At 34.6% G+C, this 21,193-nt stretch overlaps 2 protein-coding genes across 4 annotated transcripts; one reads left to right on the top strand and one right to left on the bottom strand.

Annotated features, from left to right (window-relative positions):
- Positions 1-461: 461 nt before the first annotated feature.
- On the bottom strand, positions 462-4,477 carry LOC125818419 (CASP-like protein 5A2). Its single transcript, XM_049497939.1, has 3 exons — positions 3,981-4,477; positions 1,889-2,021; positions 462-874 (listed from the first exon to the last, which is right to left on the bottom strand). Exons 1-3 carry the CDS (start codon positions 4,190-4,192, stop codon positions 683-685), a joined length of 537 nt encoding a protein of 178 aa, XP_049353896.1. The 5' UTR covers positions 4,193-4,477; the 3' UTR covers positions 462-682.
- A 3,577-nt stretch (positions 4,478-8,054) lies between these two features.
- On the top strand, positions 8,055-19,432 carry LOC125818417 (uncharacterized). 3 transcript variants are annotated; one of them, XM_049497937.1, is made up of 19 exons: positions 8,055-8,312; positions 10,029-10,132; positions 10,277-10,363; positions 10,498-10,573; positions 10,667-10,741; positions 10,842-10,895; positions 13,448-13,507; positions 13,625-13,741; positions 14,195-14,289; positions 14,401-14,606; positions 14,875-14,972; positions 15,311-15,414; positions 15,550-15,715; positions 15,912-16,034; positions 16,545-16,624; positions 17,297-17,438; positions 17,642-17,671; positions 17,798-17,868; positions 18,287-19,432. In XM_049497937.1, the coding sequence occupies exons 1-19, from the start codon at positions 8,274-8,276 to the stop codon at positions 19,104-19,106; spliced, it is 2,547 nt and encodes an 848-aa protein (XP_049353894.1). In that variant the 5' UTR covers positions 8,055-8,273; the 3' UTR covers positions 19,107-19,432. The 3 variants fall into 3 exon arrangements, with proteins under 3 accessions (XP_049353894.1, XP_049353893.1, XP_049353892.1); XM_049497936.1 differs by having other exon boundaries at positions 16,542-16,624; positions 18,290-19,432; XM_049497935.1 differs by having other exon boundaries at positions 16,542-16,624.
- Positions 19,433-21,193: the final 1,761 nt, after the last annotated feature.

The raw sequence follows: 21,193 nt of genomic DNA, 5'->3' as shown, positions 1-21,193 counted from the left end.
CGGGTAAATCGAGCTTGATCAAAAAAGCATACAGTGTATTTGTTCCTGTTCAACCAACTCGATCACCTTTACGTGTACCGTAGATTCAGAAATCTTTAGTGTTACATTAATACTTTGACCTGCAATAGCTACCATAGCTTCTTTTGTATAACACATCAAATTGATCATATATGACTAAATAAAGACACTTAATAATAGCTGCTTGTAAACATTGCATATACCTACTGTCACAATATATATAGCACATTTTTTTCAAATCTTTCAAGATGATTCACTGTCTCTTAAGACTAGTCAAAATAGTGTCGCATAAATTAAGACAAAGAAAGTATTTCAATAAAAGGCACCAGTGAAATAATGACAACAGAAATAGAGTAGTTATATGCTAGGAAGAATGGCTACATGATATGGCATTTTCAGTGTCATACAATTTAAGCTATGTGATGCCAAGACTGCCTGCTAGAAATTTATGTGCAAACCTTCATATCTAGCAACAGAGTAGAGCACAGCTCAATTTCCCAAATTAACCTGCTTTACGCAATCTGTATTTACACACAGCAGCAGCAATTGTATGTTTTTGGGGGACAATGATCATCTAGACAAAATTTTACAACATCAAAACAAAAGGCAGTACTTTCACAAGATATATTTTGGCGTCGTTTGTAATTTCCTTGAGAGCCCTTCTTCACCTGGATGCAAGTGACCAAAAGTTTAAGAGAAATGATGGCAAAGCACAGAACCAGCTAAGAAAAGCCATGGCAGTAGCAGTCTCGAACTCTAAGCAGTGATTTTGAGAGCAGACACCGAGGTCATTGCCAATCAGTACAGTAATGCCAGCAGAAGCACAGGCTGCAGCAAACATGAGGGTAGAAGTGACCTGCAAGAAAGACATTCATGAAGAAGATAAATGGCAAGAAGTCATCAATCTGGAAATATGCTCCACAATGAGCTTATTTACAATTTTATATTATATGAACAAAGTTGAATATGGTGAATGGGCAGTGGCAGAGCTAGGATTTTACCAAGAGAATTCAAAATATAAAGAAGTAAACACACAAGCCTTCCTTATAGGAGAAAGAGTAACTTTGGATTCTATGCTTACTTGAGAATTTCTTTTGATCTCATCCACATTGTACATGGAAGACGTTTCCTCCTTCAATGGAGATTCAACATCTATGTGCTTTCAAATCAATTACATATTGATAAAAACTAATTTTGACATTGGAATTTGGATATATAGTGTACTTTTTGATGATTGGGGTTTCATCTCTGCCCATGGGTGGGAATATACTGTTAGAAGTAACTCTAATGCCACTCTTTATGAGATATTTAAAAGACAATTAACTTTTCAAAATTTCGTACATGGTAATTTGCACGATAAAGTGGACAAGTTAAAACCCCATGTTAAAGAAGAACTTTTATGGCTGACCTCGCGTATCTATATCTTAAGAGATGAAAGATGGATCAAAAATTTCCAAGAATACACTAAGAAATTGCAAAACTTCCATAGGAAATTAACGGAATCCAAAATATCTGCATTAAGCTTTTTCATACCAATGCAAGGTAAAAAGTTGGAACACTTATTGATATTTTACTCATCAAACAATACAAAATCACAGCACTAATGTATTGAACCGATTCTTATGGGAGCTTTTCTCTGTCGTATCAAGTCCTTGCATGTCTGATTGTACCAAATTGTGCAAGGGCCATCAACTTTCTAGTTTCTATGAAGATCCAAATTTTTGTATCACACGAAGAAATCAGAATGTTTGACAAGTTGATATGCATCTTTTTTATCGTACAAGAATACTACTTCAATAATCCCTTCATTCATTTATTAGCACAATTACTATTACGTGATCAAGTTTTTGATGAATCTGTAGCAACTTACCCCATCACCGACAGCAAATAAGCTCACAACCCGAGAATTTTGCAAGCACCGTCCAACAAGGAGAGCATAAACATCAAGAATTCCTAGAGACAAGCTCCATAAGCTCTGCAAGCCAGCAGCAGCGACAAGGTAACTGGAAAACCAGATAAGATGAAAAATTCACCATAAAGCAACACAACTTCCAGTAAGCATGTTTTTTATCAAAGGGCCAAAATACATAGCACGTACGAAAATATAAGCCAAATATAAGATACCACCCAAAAGAAAAGAGTTCTTAGATTTCCTTCACTCGCGTTTAAAGAAGAGATCCAAACTTCTAACAAGATATATGATGAATTATTGGCAGCATTTGCAGCCCAATTAGTTGACTTCAAGTCAATGGAGATACCACGTGATTAACTAGCACATTTAGGCAATACTAGATCTATGTTAACAACAGAACTGAACAATGTCCGCTTCGAACAACCATCCAGTGAGGTAATGTGACAGAAAAGATATTAATAAAAGGAGCAAAAGGTACCCCCCCCCCCCCCCCCCCCAACTATATACAAAATCTTAATTTGATCTTCAAAATTTACAAATAGTACAACCATCAAGGCATCAACAGACTTTGCCGGCAAATTACCTTTTTCTTTTAGGAGGATGATAAATATCATATTTACACAGCATCAACCAGTACAAATTAACAACCTGTGGCGCAGTGAGGATGTACCAATACATAAGATGCCTGTCACCGTACTACAACGAGACTTGAACCAGAGGCACTGGACTCGCTAACCACTAGATTTATACTTCCGATATAAGTTATAGACTTTATAGGCTGAAATTTTTAGCATATCCAGTGGAGAATTAACACATCCTCCATCAGAAGGCCACAACCCCATCTCCCAGCAATTGTTTTTTTCTATAAGGTAGTTAAGAAAAATGGAAAGATTTGCTTTCTTTTAACTGGATCCTTCTTCTTTGTCAACACTACTAAGGACCCATAGGTTTGCCTTCTTCACTTATAAAAGATAATGAGAATGCGTATACAAAGCATGATCTTTCCAAGATGTGCAAGGTGCCCCTCAGCCTTCCAACGGGGAAGACTTCAACATGAAAGTCAATTTCCATTCTTCCTGGTGGAGTTGCTCATCCCCATTGGGAGTTTGGGTAGTTAGTAGGAAAGTACCTAGTTCAGTGACGCCTATTGCCTTCGTCTTATTCAAGTCGCAGTAAGCGGGTTAATGTTGATGAGGAATAAGTCGTTTCCACCCTCTTTCCATGGAAATGTGTCAAAGGAATAGGCACATTTAGAGCTGCGGGACTTGAAGGAATAGAATGCCCCGTCCCCCGTGTCTCTCAGTATGGTTAGCACTGGTTGTTCCCAAGCAGTGAGACTTACACCTATTCACCTTAAGTTCATCCAGAGTTCCTTACCCTCATGCACGTTTTATTCATTAAGCCATCTTCCTATCAACGTTAAGGAGTCAACTGAGCATCTCCAGATTGAATAGCAAGTTAGAAATAAGTTATCCAAGAAGGCTCCACTATGAAGGGGCAACTATCATTTCACATCTGATAAAATTGAAACAGCTAATCTGATGGCATACAGAACATGAATGACCTTTTATTATACAAAAAAAAGTTTGAAAAATCAAACTGCCAGGCACAATTGTTCCACACAATACACCACGAAGTCGCATACTATATGATCATCTAAAAATCAGCCCATTCTCAATTCGTTCGATTGATTTCTCAGATGGCCACTCAACTAATAGTTATCATCTCAAAAAGTCATCTTTCTTCTTGATTCCAATTTTCTTCAGTAGAGAAAATGGTTTTTCTGAGATAATAACGAGTGACCATGTGAGAAATCAACTCCAATTCATCTAATTGACAAATTGAAGTGAAGCATCCAAAGCTCAGCTCCAAAATTTCCGTACAAACTGTTAACACATAAATATTGCAAAGAGAACACTCATTAACTAAACACATCTCTTCAGTTACTGCTACCATTTGCAATTACGCCTGAACTTAAACATCTAACTCACATATGCTTATCTAAACATGATCGGAACTGAAATTTGTGCTTTCAGAACAAAAATATTACCAGAAAGCTGTGACGGAAGGAAAATCAGCGGTAGTAGCCATAACGCAAAGCGAGACAACAGCAAATACAAACTGAGCGAAACGTAAGAAGGATCCACCAATCGTCCCAGGCATTCCTTGAACATCCTTCATCCTTACTCTCGGAACGTTAGCTGCTTCCGTTTGCAACGGTGGTGCGTCAACAGGATGTACTGAACCGTTGCTCACACTCATTTTCTGTTTATTGATTGAACTTTTGTCCTCCTCTTCTTCTTCTTCAGTTACCAACCAGTAACCACCACCAACAAAACAAACAAGTTACAATCAATTCACCAATAAATCATTCCAATTTTGCTTAACTAATTGTGCGATCTACAACTTCAATTAGACAGATCCGGAGGCTGGAGAATTCTCCGGCCGGCGGAACCCTAGTTCCGGCACAGATTATCGGAGCAAGGGATGTATGTATGTCGCCTGGAAATTGAAAAGTGATGAATAATTGGTCAGAAGTTGTTGGGAGTCGGAATTGTCCGAAGTAGACATTATTCTTCTCAGCCATACTTTTCATACAGTAACTTTTTTTTTTCTCAAAAAAATTTTACTTGTCACATTATTTTTTTGTACTCTCACGTTTCGTTTTTACTTATTTTTTTTTAAGAATAAAAATATTTCATCATTTTAATACTAATATTTAATTATTTCTTAAGTGACATACAAAATATAAAATAGACAAATAAGAATAAACAAAAAAGTAATATTTTGATATAACTTTTTGAATATCTAATTTAAAATATTAAATTAAATTAATTTAATTTTAAATATTAATTAAATTGACTCTCGTAAATTGAGTAAATAAATATTTTTTGGACTTCTTATTTCTTTTGATAAAAAAAAGTCAAAATCGTCCTTTTCACATATTAGAAATAACTTTAAAGTGCTTTTTTATTACTTATTGAATCAAAATCAAATTTATCACTTCTTCCACTTATTAAATTAAAAAGATTATTAATATACTAACAAAGACTCAACAATATCTTTCTTTTATCTATTTGGGTGAAATGTGCCCCTCAATTATTCAAGCTTAAATTTTTTATTGGTCCCCACCCGATATTTGAAATTCATATTGGAGCTCCAACTAAATTTGAATCGCGCACTGCAGTGGTGCTCACAGCGAAATTTTCTCCATACCCAGGGCTTAAACCCGAGACCTCTGGTTAAGGGTGAAGTACTCCTCCAGTGCACTACAACCCATGTTGGTAAGCTTAAAATTGTTTCATTGTTAACAATATAGTTATATGAGATTTAATTAAATTTTAAACATTAAGAATGCATTTGGTACGTGAGATGTGATGGATATTTTGAAATTCAATTTGAAAATTTTGTTTTATTAAAAATATAATTTTATTATGTAATAAATTTATACCATAAATCAAATAAAATCTCAAACTTAATTTTCAATATGTCATTTAATTTCATTCAACTTGATATTCTTTTATTATTATTTGCATATATGATTAAAAAATTGCCGACTCCAATCATTTCATATTTTAAAAAATTAAAAGATAAAAAAACTTGACAGTTGTCTTCTTGCTTTTGGTTTACACTTCCAATTCCTTCTAAATAGCCTTTTTTCCCTTAAGTTATACATTTCTAATCACCTTTTTAACTCACTAATTAACCTAATTATCACCTTTCTCCCAACCAAGTATAGGTTAGTTATTCAATCAAACACTTTTTTAACACATAATTAATACAAAGCATGAATGATTTAATTATGAACATATTGTTTTTTAATATATATTTAAATCTATTCTCATGGATGTTTTGACAATTCGATCTTTTTTATAAATATAATTTCAGACAAATCTTATTGATCAAACTCTATAATACACTTAACAACTTTTAATAGGAAAGATCATTTCACCACTTCAACGAATTCTTTCATAGTGGCTTGAAGTAAAATTGGATGTTATCGCAAACGTAGTCTCGAATTTGAAAATATGTGGCTCTGGCTCTTTTTCAAGAGAGAAATTAAGAGCACTAGACGATGAATTTCAACTCTAGGCGTACGTGGCTACAAGTGGAGAATCAAATTCTCGTCAACAAAATTAAAATTCAGATAATCAACCAATTGAGCTACTAAAATTCCCTACAACTTAGCTTAATATGGATATATTAAGAAATCTGCATATTAGATCACAAGTTCGAACTCTACATCCAACGAATTAAAAATAATATAATTTTCAAATTTTGAAAGCTATGAAAAATAAATAAACTATTCAACAAATAACTTCATTTCTTTTTTGTTTATATTGTTGGGCCATGTCAATGGGCCCTAATTTTCCTCATTACTCACACCATGAATTTCTTATATATTGCAAAATTGGCCATCATTTTCATGATAGGACTTTACTAATACAAAGATTTAAAAAAAATAAAAAATCATTTAGAAGTGCAAATTGCAAATTATTTCCTTCAACTTGCAAATTATAAATTTTGCTAAAAATGTCGAGTCAAATTAGTGTTTGATATTCAACTACTGTGTGATACTTAAAATACGTTTTTTTTATAGATACAAACAAGACTATTTATATGTTTTATCAACGAAATTTACTATTAATATAATATTTTATAACATGTAAAAAATGAAATACTTATTACGTACATGATGGTATTTAATTATTAAATTTGATTTTTTAATAGTTAATTTACATTACTAATAGTAGTAATTATGCAACCAACATGTATGCATAACTATTAATAATTAAGATTAAGGATTGCGAAGGAATGAACAATGCTTTTTTTCACTTTTATGTAGAAAATTCGAGTCTAAATTTTGAATGTGAAAATAAGTATTGATAAAGAGAGTCTCCTTTTTCGGCGAGTCTTACCACAAGAATGTAAAATCAAATTGTTATAGTTAATCACTAATGAGTCATAGTTAATTAATATAAATACAAGTACGTGTAAATGTTATTTAAATAAAAACGCTCATTAAAATATATCAAAGTTGATCTTGTACTTTGAATATGATGGGGCGTTTTTAGCTATGAAAAATATGAGTATTTTTAAAAAATATTTTATATTTTTAAAGTAAGAAATAAAATTATCTGACTATCAATATAATTTAGAATTATTTTTTATTTTTTAGGAGTAAATTAAAATAAAACAGTGACAACATCTTTATAGTGTTTTACAAATTACACCAAGCATACTCTTTGAAATTCACCTCCAAATATTTTTTTAAAAAAAAATTCATCATCAAACTCACCATATTCTATTTTTTAATTAAAGTGCTATTTCTTTTTTTTTCTAAAATAACAATTTAGAAGCAATACATAATACACAGCTGTCACGTGCATATACACACTCGTCAGTCGTCATTGAGACAAAAAATAATAATAATAATTCAGATTCAAATGTTGTAACTTGTACCATATCACGTTAATCATTTATAATAATTTAAAAAAATATCAAATATATTTATTATCTAAAATTAAATAATATAATGACATAGTAGATTTTTCCATAGTCACTTCAATATGATTTATACTTCTTTTCATCTGACATTAACTTTTTGTTTTTCAAATAATTCGTGAACGTGTCTTTTAATTTGATCCTAATTGATATTTAAATTTTTTAATTTTTGATTGTAGACAAATAAGCACTGTATGATATAATATGCGCTTTATATAAGTACAATATAAATCAGTTTGAGTGTATCTCATATAAATTGTAATGTAGAATATGTGTTTACTTATTCAGTTTTATACAAGTTTAAATCTTTATTTGTGCAAACCCGAAATTGAAAGACATAAATATCAACCTAAATCAATTTAAAAAAAAAAAGCATTTTTCACTAATCGTATTTTTTTTTTCACTCTATGTTTATATTCATATTGGAGTGAAAATCTTTTTATCAATATTAATCTGGACAATCTAAATTCACACACTTAAAAAAAGATTTTAACGAATGTATTAAAATCGATTTTCATATTCAAAACTTAAACTCCACATACATAAAAGTGAATTTCAGTTTTTGTAACTTTCCCGTCCCCATCTCCCCTTACCCACCCATCCAACAAAAATATTAGCCTTCGTTTACTCTTCTTTGCCATTTTTCTGAAAAACTCTCTCTCTCTTCTATCTCGCTCTAATCTCTATCGATATTTACGGCTTCGCTTTCTTTTGATCTTCAAAACCTAGGGTTTGGCTCAACAACAAAAAAAAAACTTGAAAAAGCTCTCCGTCTCGAATCTCTCTATTCAATTTTAGGGTTTACAGATCTGTTCGGCTGTTAATCTCTGATTCAAATATGTTTTGGAAGCTTCCAGTCCTGTCGTCTTGTTCGCCGGTATGTATTATGGATCCATGTCTATTCAACAGTGTTTAAATTGAATGAGCTGAATTTTTTGATGTTCTGTGATGTTTTGCTGGTATTTTCATTTTCGAAGCATATTTGATATTCTGTGATGTTGAATTGGCTGAGAAGTGTTCAAATATGTTTTGGAAGGTTCCAGTTATCTATGACTATTGTATAGTGTTCAAATTGAATGAGCTGAATTTTTTGATGTTATGTGATGTTTTGCTGGTATTTTCATTTTCGAAGCATGTTTTGACTATGTTGAATTGGCTGAGCCGTGTTCCAATTTGTGTTAGAATGTTCCAGTTATCTATGACTATTGTATAGTGTTCAAATTGAATGAGCTGAATTTTTTGATGTTCTGTGATGTTTTGCTGGTATTTTCATTTTCGAAGCATGTTTTAACTATGTTGAATTGGCTGAGCAGTGTTCAAATATGTTTTAGAAGGTTCCAGTTATCTATGACTATTGTATAGTGTTCAAATTGAATGAGCTAAAAAAGAAAAATAATCGGCTCAATTATTTTGATGTTCTGTGATATTTTGATTGTAGAGTTTGTGTTTTCGAAGTATGTTTTGATCTTCTGTGGTTTTGAATTGGCGGAGCAGTGTTCAAATTGTATGAGCTGAGGAAGGAATTTCTAGACTCAATTATTTTGAAATTCTGTGATGTTGAATTGGCGGAGCAGTGTTCAAATTGAATGAGCTAAAAAGAAATTTCTCGACGCAATTATTTTGATATTCTGTGATTTTGAATTGGCGGAGCAGTGTTCAAATTGAATGAGCTAAAAGAAATTTTCTTGACTAAATTATTTTAATCTTCCGCGATGTTTTGCTGATAGAGTTGTGTTTTCGAATCATATTTTGAACTTCTGTGATGTGAAATTGGCGGAGCAGTGTTCAAATTGAATTAGCTGAAAAAGAAGTTTCTCGACGTAGTTATTTTGATCTTCTGTGATGTTGAATTGGCAGAACAGTGTACTTGTTGTTTTCAGACTATGATTTATAGATTATGAATGTGTTTCTATTGGTGTTTCAACTATGTATTTTCTTGTAGTTTTTCTGCTATCTATTGTGATAGTTTAACTCTGTTTAGCTCTTTATAATTAGTTATTAAGAAGGATTGCTGTTTTGAGCTAAGTTCATTTGATTTTTGTGTAGCTCTTCATAATTAGTTATTAAGAATGATAATTGTTCTGAGCTAAGTTCATTTGTATATGGTCTCCTTCCTATTAAAATTGAATCAAGTCAGTAGAATCGTCATTTATGGTTTAGGGAATTTGGTTAAAATAATTTGGGACTTTTGAGTAATTTCATATTAATTGAGATCACAATGGTAACTCTTAAATCTTAGCAAACCAAAAAATTCAATGAAGACATCAGTGAAGTGAAGATCAGTGCAATTTATAACAATTTCTATGGAGTAAGTTTTGAATTGCCAATTCTTCATTGCAGCCGTTAGATCCATCTGCTTGATGGATCACTTGATAATGTAGTTTTATTATACACTATGCCCTTCTCTTTCTTGCATAACCTGGTGTTGCATTATTCTAATTGCGACATTGAGTACATCTAGCTTGCGCTGTAAATACTGTTCAATGAAGCCGTCACCTCAACACAGTATGTGTTTATTTGTTTTATCTGATGACTTTCTTTCCAACCTGGTGAATGGTGTTGCTTATGATCTTTTCTTTCCTTGGGATTTTAGGTTGAAGCAGTACTAGACAAGGAAAATTTCACTTTGGAAGAGCTTCTTGATGAAGAAGAAATAATCCAAGAGTGCAAAGCTTTGAACAGTCGTCTCATAAATTTGTAACATTTCTCCCAGTTTTAACTTATATAGATGCTTATAATTTGACATGTGCCCAGGAGAGAGTATAGTTGCTGACTAACTGTTTTTAGTTCAGCTTAGAATTTCAGATTCACTGAAACATGGTTATCATTTTCTATTTTCAGTTTGAGGGAGAGAACACAGGTTGAGCAGTTACTGCACTACATTGTTGAAGAGCCTTCTGAGGATGCTGATAGCAAACAAACATTTAAGTAAGTTTCTACAGGAATTGATCTTGCTTTAACAGTTATGTCAGTATTTCTTTTTGCAAGTGTCTGTAGTTCTCTTTAATTTAATCATTTATCAACAATTGATTTCTTGCTTTTAATGTCGTTTTATCTTCTAGGTTCCCTTTCATTGCCTGTGAGATATTTACGTGTGAAATTGACGTCATCCTTAAGACTTTGGTGGATGACGAAGAGGTACTGTATTCACAACATGAAGTAATGATATTTTAAGTAAAAAGTGAAGGTCTTCCACTCTGATGTTTCAATTGTCTCTCTGTGTTGCTGCAGCTAATGAATATGCTCTTTTCCTTTTTGGAACCAAGTCGTCCCCATAGTGCCTTGCTGGCTGGGTACTTTAGTAAGGTAAAAAAAATGATTCATCCACAAGCTTTGTGGGCAAAATACCTTGGTTTTCATTGTTGAAATGTTTATTTTTTGGTCTAAAAGAAGTTGCTTTACGTAGGTGGTGATATGCCTTATGGTGCGGAAGACTGCTGCACTTATGAATTATGTTCAGGTTTGCCCAGTAATCCCCATTGCATGTCATGAATTGTACAAGTTATTGTCTTTTCCTGCTTCATGTAGTTAAAACTGTGATGCTTTGTTTTCCCATCAAGAAATATGTTTTTTATCACTCGTCTATGGCAGATTATCATGAAGACTCGATAAATATCATTAATAAACACCAAGTCAGTGTAAAAAAGAATGTATAAAATAACTGTACTTGAGTCATCCACTGTCATCCATCAGGTTTGACGAACTAATAGCAAATTTCTTGTTATATCACAAATACAAGTGGAATTAGAAGGATCTCTTAATGTGTTCGTATGCTCCAAAGAGGACGTGATGTTGCCATTATGCTGCTTCTTTACCTTGCCGATCCTATGTAATCTCTAACACCAAGATTGCTTCCTCCACTGTCCTCAGCAAGACCCACGGGATATTGAACAATACGATTCTTTGCACATGCAACGCCAACTCACAGAAAATCTTCTTCTATTCCTTAAATTGTTTGGGTTAAATGGCATCCTGTTCTGCACAACAGACAGGGAAGGTACTTATTTTGGAGACTCGATGTTCCAGAACTTTTCTCAATCTCCTGTTTTTGCCAATTCCAAATAATAACATTTTGCTTCCCCTCTCTATATCTTCCTATATCCCTTGTCATTCCGATTGGGTAATTACATATATTATTTCGTAACATACATACTTAATTCATTCCCAATCTTGAATAGTCTTCCTAAATATATACCTCGCATTGTGCCCCCAAGGCCTAGCTCAAGTGGCAAAAGGTGGAGGATTCGTGGCTTAGGTCGCAGGTTCAAGCCCCACACCATGCAAAGCAAAGCCCGGTATTTAAGTGGAGAAGGGTAGAGGGGCGGGCCCATTATCCACCGGTTTAGAAGGCTGTGATTGGTCCAAAGGGCGGGTCACAGACGGATTTCTCGGTTATCAAAAAAAAAATAAAAAATATATACCTCGCATTGTCCCTCTTAGCGTGTTGTCTCAATTCCAAATATTTAGATTTTCACTTCTTTGCTTTCTAAAGAACACTCTGCTTGCCGATTATCTCTTCTTGTACTACTTCCTTATCTTACCATCCGATTGATATATGAAAGATCTTTAGGATCTCAGGAACTTCGGTCAATCCTGCCTTCTCTTATGCATCATCAATTTTTTCGCAAAATTTGATTAGGCCTGAAAGTTTTGATTGATGTGAATCATTTTCCCTCTTATTGTGCTTCTTGCTTCTTCTATGGGGATCCTGGCCTACTTTAACTACAAATGAAGTTATGATCCTTGTGTTTTCCTTCCTTCCAATAGTTTTTGTCATGTTGTTTGACCTTGCTTCTGATACATCGCGAGCTTAAGCCATCACTTCCTATGTTGCGCAGACTCTTCATTTTTGCAGCCGAACCCGTCTCGACGCGACATTGGTGTGGGCGGTGCGTGTCGGATTCGGTCAATCCGATCCGGATACTTTGACCAGAGCCGAGAAAAAAAAAGGGGAAGAAGAGGTCAATTTCATGGCCGGTGAAAGTTGACGACCTTTCTTCGACAAAGTTGTCACAAGGTCTGGTTGCTCCATGGAAAAGAATAGTGAAGAGGCAAAGCTTGCAAGAATAGAGAGAGCGCAAGCAGAGCTTTTTTTCTTGAAAAGGAACAGAGCAGGCTATGTAAATGATTATTTATTTTTTTATAATAAATAAAAGGAATTATAATTTTTTTAAAATTAATTAGTAACAAGTCATAATTAATTTATGCTTTTAAATTTGTACATCTATAATTGATATGCTTTTAATATAGCGTTTTACAAGATATTTAATATTATTATTATAACTATATTTTATAATATTGAATAATTTTAGCCGATCCCCGCACTCATATCCATACTCGGATTCGCACCCCCGAATCTTAAAATTTAAATTTTACCGAATTTGACTCTCGGATTCGCATCCGTCTCGGATACCCGCACCCGAGTCCGAGCAACCTAGATCACTTCATTTTCCACAATTTCAAATCATCCTATGTTCTAGAAGACTACATTGTCTAATACTAAAGTTGCCTAATGCATCTTGCATTCTTTGGCTTGCTTCTTCTTGGAATTTACCTTCTTTAGAAGGTTGAATTAAGATACGCTGGGATGGAATAGTAATTGCAGGGTCCTGAATTTGCATTATGTTTTTTAAAGAGTTGAGTGGATCTGTTGGAGTAGTTAATTTTGATGTGTAATCTTGCAAATCCTCGAGACTCGGTGAATGGGTGGTGAAGCTAGGTGGATCATGAGTTCATCCCTTGTTTAAATTGTTTTTTTAACAACTGCACAGAGCTAGCGGATGTGAGTAAGGTTTGTTTGGGCATCTTGATTACTTTTGGGGGTGGGGGTAATTGGTAGGAACTATAATTCAGGTAATTTCATTTTGCAAACTCTGTGTGGAAGATGATTTAATGCAAAATTGTGTGCCTTTGCAACCTGTAAATGATTGTTTAAAATGCATTTTTTTCCTCTCCCTTTTTTCCGCTGAAGGGCTTGGTATTCATTCCTACTTTTAATTTTTTTGGTTACAGGTCCATCATGATGTTTTCCAACAGATGGTGGATTTGATTGGTATCACATCCATAATGGAGGTTAGTTTGCTTGGTTTTTTCTTCTACCATCTGACGCAATCACTAACATAGTCAAATTGTTATATGGATAATCTAGTGGAGACGACTCTTTTCCTCTAACAAGTCCTTTCTTTCAAGGTTTTGGTGCGACTTGTCGGAGCTGATGATCATATGTACCCCACTACTATGGATGTGATGCAATGGTTGACTGAGAGCAATTTATTAGAAATGATAGTGGACAAATTGAGCCCCTCTGTAAGTAAAAAAATACACAGCTACCTGATTATCTATTCTTGTGTTTCTTGTTATCATTATTTCTTTGCAGTGCCTTTACAGATCATCCATCGAAACTTTCTTTACTGGTTTACATGTTAAATTGTTGGTTATTTAATGTTGCAAAGAGTCTAGTGAGTTTCTGGTGTTAGGAGCAGCAGGAGCTAGAATGTTTTTCCTTAGCTGATAGGAATTACCTGTTACCAGACCACTGAACTATAAGTTCTCTCCAGTTATGGATGCATGTCCTCTTTGCTCCCCTTAATTGATTTGACTGAAAAATCTTTTTTTTTTCTTCCCTTTTTAAATTCTTATTTTCGGGAATAGTTAATATATTTCTAAGTTTGTGTATCGGAGCACTAGTGTGACTTGGTGTTTTACTGAATGGCAACTCACACTCGAAACTCTTTTGATGGATTCTTTCTCCTTGTCCAGTGTTCTCCTGAAGTACATGCTAATGCAGCAGAATCACTATGTGCAATAACCAGAATCACACCATCCCCTTTGGCCACCAAACTATCAAGCCCAAGGTTTGTTGGACCTTGGTTGATATTTCCCTTGGAAGTTGGGAGGTCTTGACATATCTTTTCAGCAGATAGTAACTTTTATTCATTAAGTGTCACAATTTTCTCTGCTTGCAGTTTTGTAGCCAGGATATTTGGTCATGCCCTTGAAGACTCACATTCAAAATCTTCCCTTGTCCATTCGTTGTCTGTCTGCATCTCTCTGCTGGATCCAAAAAGATCAATTCCATCATCTATGATGTATTCTTTCCGGAACCAGCAGATGTATGAGTCTCCCGTGCATGTCGATCCGGACACTATCGATGCAATGCTTCCTAAACTTGGTAAGTTTTCTTATGTGGAAGTTTGTACAGTTTTGAATTTGGATACTTGTTTAACTGTGGAAAAGTCAATTTCAAGTTCTCCACTGGAGACCAGTTTGGGGGGAAGTGTCATAATGCAACATCTATACAAAAGTGATACCCTCCTGCCACCCGGCAAAAACAAGAAAAAAAGTTACAAGCAGAATGCTACTTGCAGTTATGAAATTTGTTTATCTGTTGCTTGCTCATCTTGGAAAGTTCAACAACTTTGACATCACTTATGGCACAGGTGGTTTGCTTGAGCTGTTGAATGTATCATCTGATGAGAAGGTTCTGCCAACAACATATGGAGAACTCAGGCCGCCTCTAGGAAAGCATCGTTTAAAGGTTTGTCTTGATTATATACTTGTAACAGAATGAGCTGGCCTTTGTTATTCCTTTACTATTTGACTGGTGTTCTCTCAGGAGGATATGCAAAGCAAGAACTTCACTATTATGCTGTTTCCTATTTGTTGTTAAGAGATCAAATGGTTTTATGTCTCTGTTGCAATGGAGTTATAGATCTTGTGTTTGTTATTCTGATGGAAAATTGGGATAGTAGCTTTGCATAAGTACAACCAGTTCTTGAATGCCTGCGGAGTTTGTGTCTGTGGTCTATTGAGTTGATAATCTTGTTCAAGCTTTTTAATCTGTCCATCTTACTTTTATTTTTATCTTCCTTGTAGATAGTGGAATTCATTTCTGTGCTACTGAAGACTGGTAATGAAGTTGCAGAGAGAGAATTGATCAGCTCTGGGACAATTGAGAGGGTCCTGAATCTCTTTTTTGAGTAAGATGTTATGTCAATGTTCCTGATTCTTGGCCTCATAAGTAGTTTGGAGTGAATGTTCATATATTTTATTATTGATCTTCCTAAAACCAACTTCCGATTGACATTTTTACTATTTGCTTAATTTCTGTATAGGTACCCCTATAACAATGCATTACATCATCATGTGGAGAGTATAATATACTCATGCTTAGAAAGTAAGACCAACACAATCATTGACCATCTTTTTGAGGAGTGCAATTTGATTGGGAAAATAATTCGAACAGATAAACAGCCTACAGTTTCTGGTGATGGAAATCAGGTTAATCTTTGTGAAACAATGAAATCCTTTGTTTGAGGTTTTTGATCTTGTGCATAATCCCCCTTCACGTTCGAACAAAAATTCTCCCAAGTTTTCTCCCCCTCTAAAGGATAAGTCTGTTTAATTTGAACTATGCAGTCTCAATGCTGGTAATAACTTGTGCAAGTATTTAATGGTGTTTTTTTAACTGATGCAGCCCACCTTACCAGCTACTGGAAAACAAGCACCCCGAGTAGGTAATATAGGGCATATAACTAGGATTTCTAACAAACTTATTCAGTTGGGAAACAGCGACAACTGCATTCGAGCACATCTTGAGGTTTGTCAGATATAATTTTGTTGCTTGATATGCTTCACAAAACCTAGGTTTCTGAGGCTTTTTCTAATGAGGAGCAATGATTACCTGAATCTTTAATGTTAAATATACCGTGTTTCCCTATAAAGTTCTTTTTTGAAACTTCATGGTGGGCACAGGAAGATAATTTCAGCAAACAGTTACTTGCCTTTCCACACTCCAGAATTTTAAAAAAAAAAATTGGCACTAAAACTTGATTCATTTCTGGCCATATTGGAGTGTACATCAATATTTGTTCAGATGTGCATGACATGACAATAGAATGGTTTGAATGATCTCTCGGCAACATTTTCCTTTTCACAAATAAATGATCACTTTTCGTGAAGGCGGTGTCTATTTTGAGGTGCCTGTTGGTATTTATGTTGCTGGAGCTCAGTAGTCTCATGCCTACCTTTTTTGTTGATACTGGTATTGTCTCTTAATACTAATGTTTCTGTTCTAACTGGTTTTGCTACTTGTCTTGTACTCCAGAAGAATATGGAATTTAGTGATTGGCATACCACTGCCTTACAGGAGCGTAATACATTAGAAAATGTCTACCGCTGGGCTTGTGGGTAAGGTTCTATCTCTTTTTTTCTTTTCTGCTAACTTAATTGCAAAAATGAAATTCGCATAATGGTTGTGTGCATTATACTTCGACATAGATCTGAAGTTGGATAATTATTGTATTGAAGCTACTGCTTGGAACCATTCCTGGGCTATATTTATATGTGTTGGCAGTGCCCTGGTACAGTAATAGTACAAATAGGAGAAGTAAATAAAGAATATGCACAAAGTGAAGTTTGAAGTATCATCCGATACCTCAAGCAAGTGATTCACCATGTTGGTGTTCAAACAAGCTGCACTCTCCGTCCATAGTGCCTTTCTGTCAATGTTTGGGTCTTCAAACACGAGGAGCAAGTGGAAAATGGGGAAAAGAGAAAATGGTGGTGGGCGGGACAAGCCAGGAATTAACTGAAATACATGCTTTTGATGACCAGAATCTGTCACAATAAACTTATTTTTTGTTGTGATCTAGTAGTCCAAGATGTCTTGCTATTAGATGAAGTTATCGAAGAGAGGCTTGCAGAATTTCATGGGGATAAACATGGATTTTATAACTGTTCAAGATAAAACGTCTTTTGGTGGAAAAATTATTTTTTAAGTTCCTTAGTAATCCCTTTTCTACTCTGCTATTCTTCTACAAAATATTGGTTTATGCTAATGTCCTTTATTTGTATGGCCAGCCGACCTACTGCATTGCACGACAGAACGAGGGAGAGTGATGAGGAAGACATTCATGACAGAGATTATGATGTAGCTGCTTTAGCGAATAATCTGAGTCAAGCATTCCGCTACACCATATATGATAATGATGATGCTGAAGAGGTAAATTTTATTTCGTTTTGGGAGGTGAAATTTGGGCAGTGTGGGCTTCTGCGTGCATAAAAAGGAAAAAAGAGGAATATGTAAGCTCGTCAACATTTTTGTACTGCACCCCCAACTCAACCTTTGGTAATTGTGGGGTTGGGTTTTGGGGGGGGGTCGACTTTCAGTGTCTGTTCACTCACGGTCATTCTTGCATTTTCCAGGGGCGTGGAGCTCTCGATCGAGATGATGAGGTCAGTACTTCCATATCCCTGATTAAGCAGTCATCCTTGTGGATATATTATCGATCATTATTGCATTTGCCATTTGTTATCACTTGCCTTGGTGTTCCTCACCGTGTTATGTTCATGCCATTGTAGGATGTTTATTTTGATGACGAGTCTGCTGAAGTTGTGATATCATCCCTAAGGTTGGCAGATGATCAGGGGAGGTGAGTTCAAATTTCCATGTTTTTTTAAGTCACGGAATCACTTGAGCACATATGCTACTAGAAAAGAAAGTGAAAAAAGAGAAGGCATATAGATGGCGAAAGAGAAAAATGTATTTCTTTCCAATTATTTGACTATGGTAAATGTGGCTCTTCATTTCTTTGGTTCTTCCAGTGTCTTTAAAGATGAATAGTTCGTTGAAAACAACGGTCAACTAATTGGAACTCTTAATACTTCTAAAGGTCAGGACAAGGAACATCCATCTCTTACGAGCGGATGTATAACAACCTAACATGCCATAGTTTATACAAGATGTCTAGGCTTTCAGAGTTGTAATATCTTTCAGTTTTATCTGTTAGGACTCGCTACTGTTTGTATAATGTCTACCTTTCCTTTTTTTCCCGCCCTCCACTTCTGCAGCAGTTTGTTCACAAATTCAAATTGGTTTGCATTCCAAGATGATAGAATTGGTGATACTTCTATGAGCACCTCACCTGCTGATGTGATGGAGGATATTAACCTCAATGGAATGTCAAATAGTAGCAACAGCAATAGTGATGATGAAGTGGTAGTTGGAGAGGAGGATGAATTGGCTGAGAGCAAAAATTCTAATGCAATACCCAACTCTAGTTCGAACCCCTTTAATGGGTTCAGCATAGCCAATTCTGGTAATGATGGCGACTTTAATCAACAGAATGAGAAAGCAGACACCGCAACTGACATGATGTTCGAGACATCAGGGAGTGATGACCCCTTTGGAGACAGGTCTATGCCTGAATGGGTAGCATGGGGGGATGCCTCAAATTTTCAAGTTGGTGGATCCACCGTCAACCCATTTGTAGACCATAGCAACTCCGCTGACCATCTTGCCAATCTAGGGGAAATAGGAACTCCACCACTTAATTCTACTACTAGTTGTAGTGGAGAATCTATTCCAAATGGTGTCTCATCTCCTGATTCTAGCAAAAGTTCAGGATCTGATTCTAGTCAGAAAGCAACCACTGTTCATTCTTTATTTGAAGAGGATGTTGAATTTGTCGGCGTGGAATTGGAAGGTACTGAGAAGGCGATGGAACATGCTCTTAAAGAGGGGATTGTTGGCGAAGCCGCTCCATTGAAAAGGAGCATTGTTCCTAAGGTACCAGAAAAGGAGAGCACAGATGATGGTGGGGCAGGAACAAAGGAGTACAACGATGCAAACTACTGGAGGGTTGACCAAGAAGTTGCAGTGTCGGAATAACTGTGGAGATGTATTGAAAACCTGGAATCCAGAGCTACTAGCCAGGATCCCCAACTACTATCGATTGGTGAGTTTATGCAAGCACATGTGTACAGTGTACTTTGGTTACAATTGGGATCAAACAATAGGCTAATGTAAGGTTTGTCACCAATTAATTATTGTTACTCTTATTTATGTTTATTATAATTCAGGTTATGATTTCATTGTAAAGAAATTTTGGTTTCTCGTCTGACTTTGTCATCTTTCTGTAGTTTTATGGATTCTGGAGTAAATCTCAGTTCTCCATCCCATTAAGAGCAGGCGTAAAGGCTGCCTTGTTGAGACTATGTGAACTGTATTTTCTCTTGCCTTGATATTCATGTGTCACGTATTTGATTCTTTGGATAAGAAAAGAAAAACTAAGCTAACCCAGGCCTCGTAAGCGTTCTTCACCATGTACTACTTGTGTATGAAGAAGGTAGAAAAGCATGCAAGCTTAAGCAAAATAACACATGAAGAAAATTTGGCCAAGCAGGTATGACCATTGCAACTCTGTTCGTAGTAGCAGAATATACTATTCCATTGAAATATATATATATATATATATACACACATTGGAGAGTAATAACTTTGTGTTACTACTATAAATAGTCTCACCAAAATCCACTTTTTAACGATATGGATTAAGAACAATAGGGGGTCGTTTGGTTGCTAGTCACTTGGCTGTTTCGATGGATTGTCAAATTTCTAAATCAAATTCAGGAAAAAACAATAAACACAAAATGTCTATAATAATGAATTCATGTTTCATGATCTTGAAATGTAAACAATATAACAGTTGTCATGGTGAGTATTGGTCACTATGTCGGTTTTAATGGATCGGCTAAATTCCAAGCCGATAGGAGTTCGTCAAACAATTTTTTAAAAAATAACATATAATATTACCGTAAAAAATGCCCAAATTTATGATTTTTTTTGTTTAATAACCTCGAAATGTTCAAAATAAAATAAAATGGTGCTTGCCACGGTGAATATTGGTAGGTAGACTGATCAAATCTCAGACCAATTGGAATTCACTAATCATATTCAGGAAAATTAATACATGTAGAAAAAAATACCCAAAATCATGAATTCGTATTTTATGATTTTGAAACGACTATAAAATGACGTTTGCCGTGTAGATTATTGGTCACAAGGTTGTTTTTGATGGACCAAACCAGATTTCAGGCTAATCATAATTTACCAATCAAATTCAGGAGAATCAACATGTACTAATATACACAAAAAAGGGAAGTGCTAAATGATCAGAAAATTAAAAAATTATAATATTTTTTTATTTTAAAATAAACTGATCTTTTTTTCATTTTTTTAGTTAAAAAGTATTAAAGTTAAAAAAGTAAAATAACATAGATAAAATATCATTCTGGCAAAAAATAAGGTTATTTGATTTTATTTAGAATAAGTTATCCGTGTGTTGTGCTAAGCATTAATTACCCATTATATTCAATGTTCCACTTATTGGGATTAGTAATAAAACTGTTGAAATAATTATTAATTAACGTGATGCATTAATTTCATCACTAAAAATTATTTTAATCCACATTTCAATGGGATTAATGAATACTTTTACCAAAGTGTTTGTAGTCAAAGAAACCATTAATGAAAGTTTAGACATAAATGAAACTCACCCATCAATACGGCGATGTCAATGGAAACCCCACGTGAAAACTTTAATGAATACTTTTACCTAAGTGCTTCTAGTCAAATGAATATTTCTCAGTCCATTCGTTTAATTTGTTCGATCTATTTTGACTCGATACAAAAATTATGAAAGTAAAGAAGATTTTTTTTTTAATTTTAAATTAAATATTATTCTTGAAAGATATAAGATCGAGTTAATCTGAATTCAGTACTTCCATCTCTGAATATAAATTTGATGTATAAGTAATGGATATTAACTTATGATTCTAAAAATATAACAGATTCAATATTGAAAAACTTTAAAGGTCGAATTCATAGAGTTTAAATACTGAATCGGTTGAAAAAAGCACATAAGTTGCCTTGGTTTTTTTTTTTCATGTCATCTCATTACCTCATAGAGGTTGGGC

This window comes from Solanum verrucosum, unplaced genomic scaffold (assembly GCF_900185275.1).
Source record: "Solanum verrucosum unplaced genomic scaffold, falcon-dt-bn FXZP01000253.1, whole genome shotgun sequence".
NCBI lineage: Eukaryota > Viridiplantae > Streptophyta > Magnoliopsida > Solanales > Solanaceae > Solanum > Solanum verrucosum.
This window is presented reverse-complemented; position numbering and strand designations above follow the sequence as displayed.

What these genes read in the sequence shown, in the direction of transcription:
- LOC125818419 (XM_049497939.1), bottom strand. Translation starts at nt 4,192, where the DNA reads ATGAGTGTGAGCAACGGTTCAGTACATCCTGTTGACGCACCACCGTTG. An exon ending in CCTTCCGTCACAGCTTTCTG is followed by an intron (nt 2,022 to 3,980) that starts GTAATATTTTTG and finishes CTGGTTTTCCAG; the next exon opens with TTACCTTGTCGCTGCTGCTG. An exon ending in TATTTGCTGTCGGTGATGGG is followed by an intron (nt 875 to 1,888) that starts GTAAGTTGCTAC and finishes TCTTTCTTGCAG; the next exon opens with GTCACTTCTACCCTCATGTT.
- LOC125818417 (XM_049497935.1), top strand. Translation starts at nt 8,274, where the DNA reads ATGTTTTGGAAGCTTCCAGTCCTGTCGTCTTGTTCGCCG. An exon ending in TGGACAAATTGAGCCCCTCT is followed by an intron (nt 13,742 to 14,194) that starts GTAAGTAAAAAA and finishes CTCCTTGTCCAG; the next exon opens with TGTTCTCCTGAAGTACATGC. An exon ending in CTCTCGATCGAGATGATGAG is followed by an intron (nt 17,672 to 17,797) that starts GTCAGTACTTCC and finishes ATGCCATTGTAG; the next exon opens with GATGTTTATTTTGATGACGA.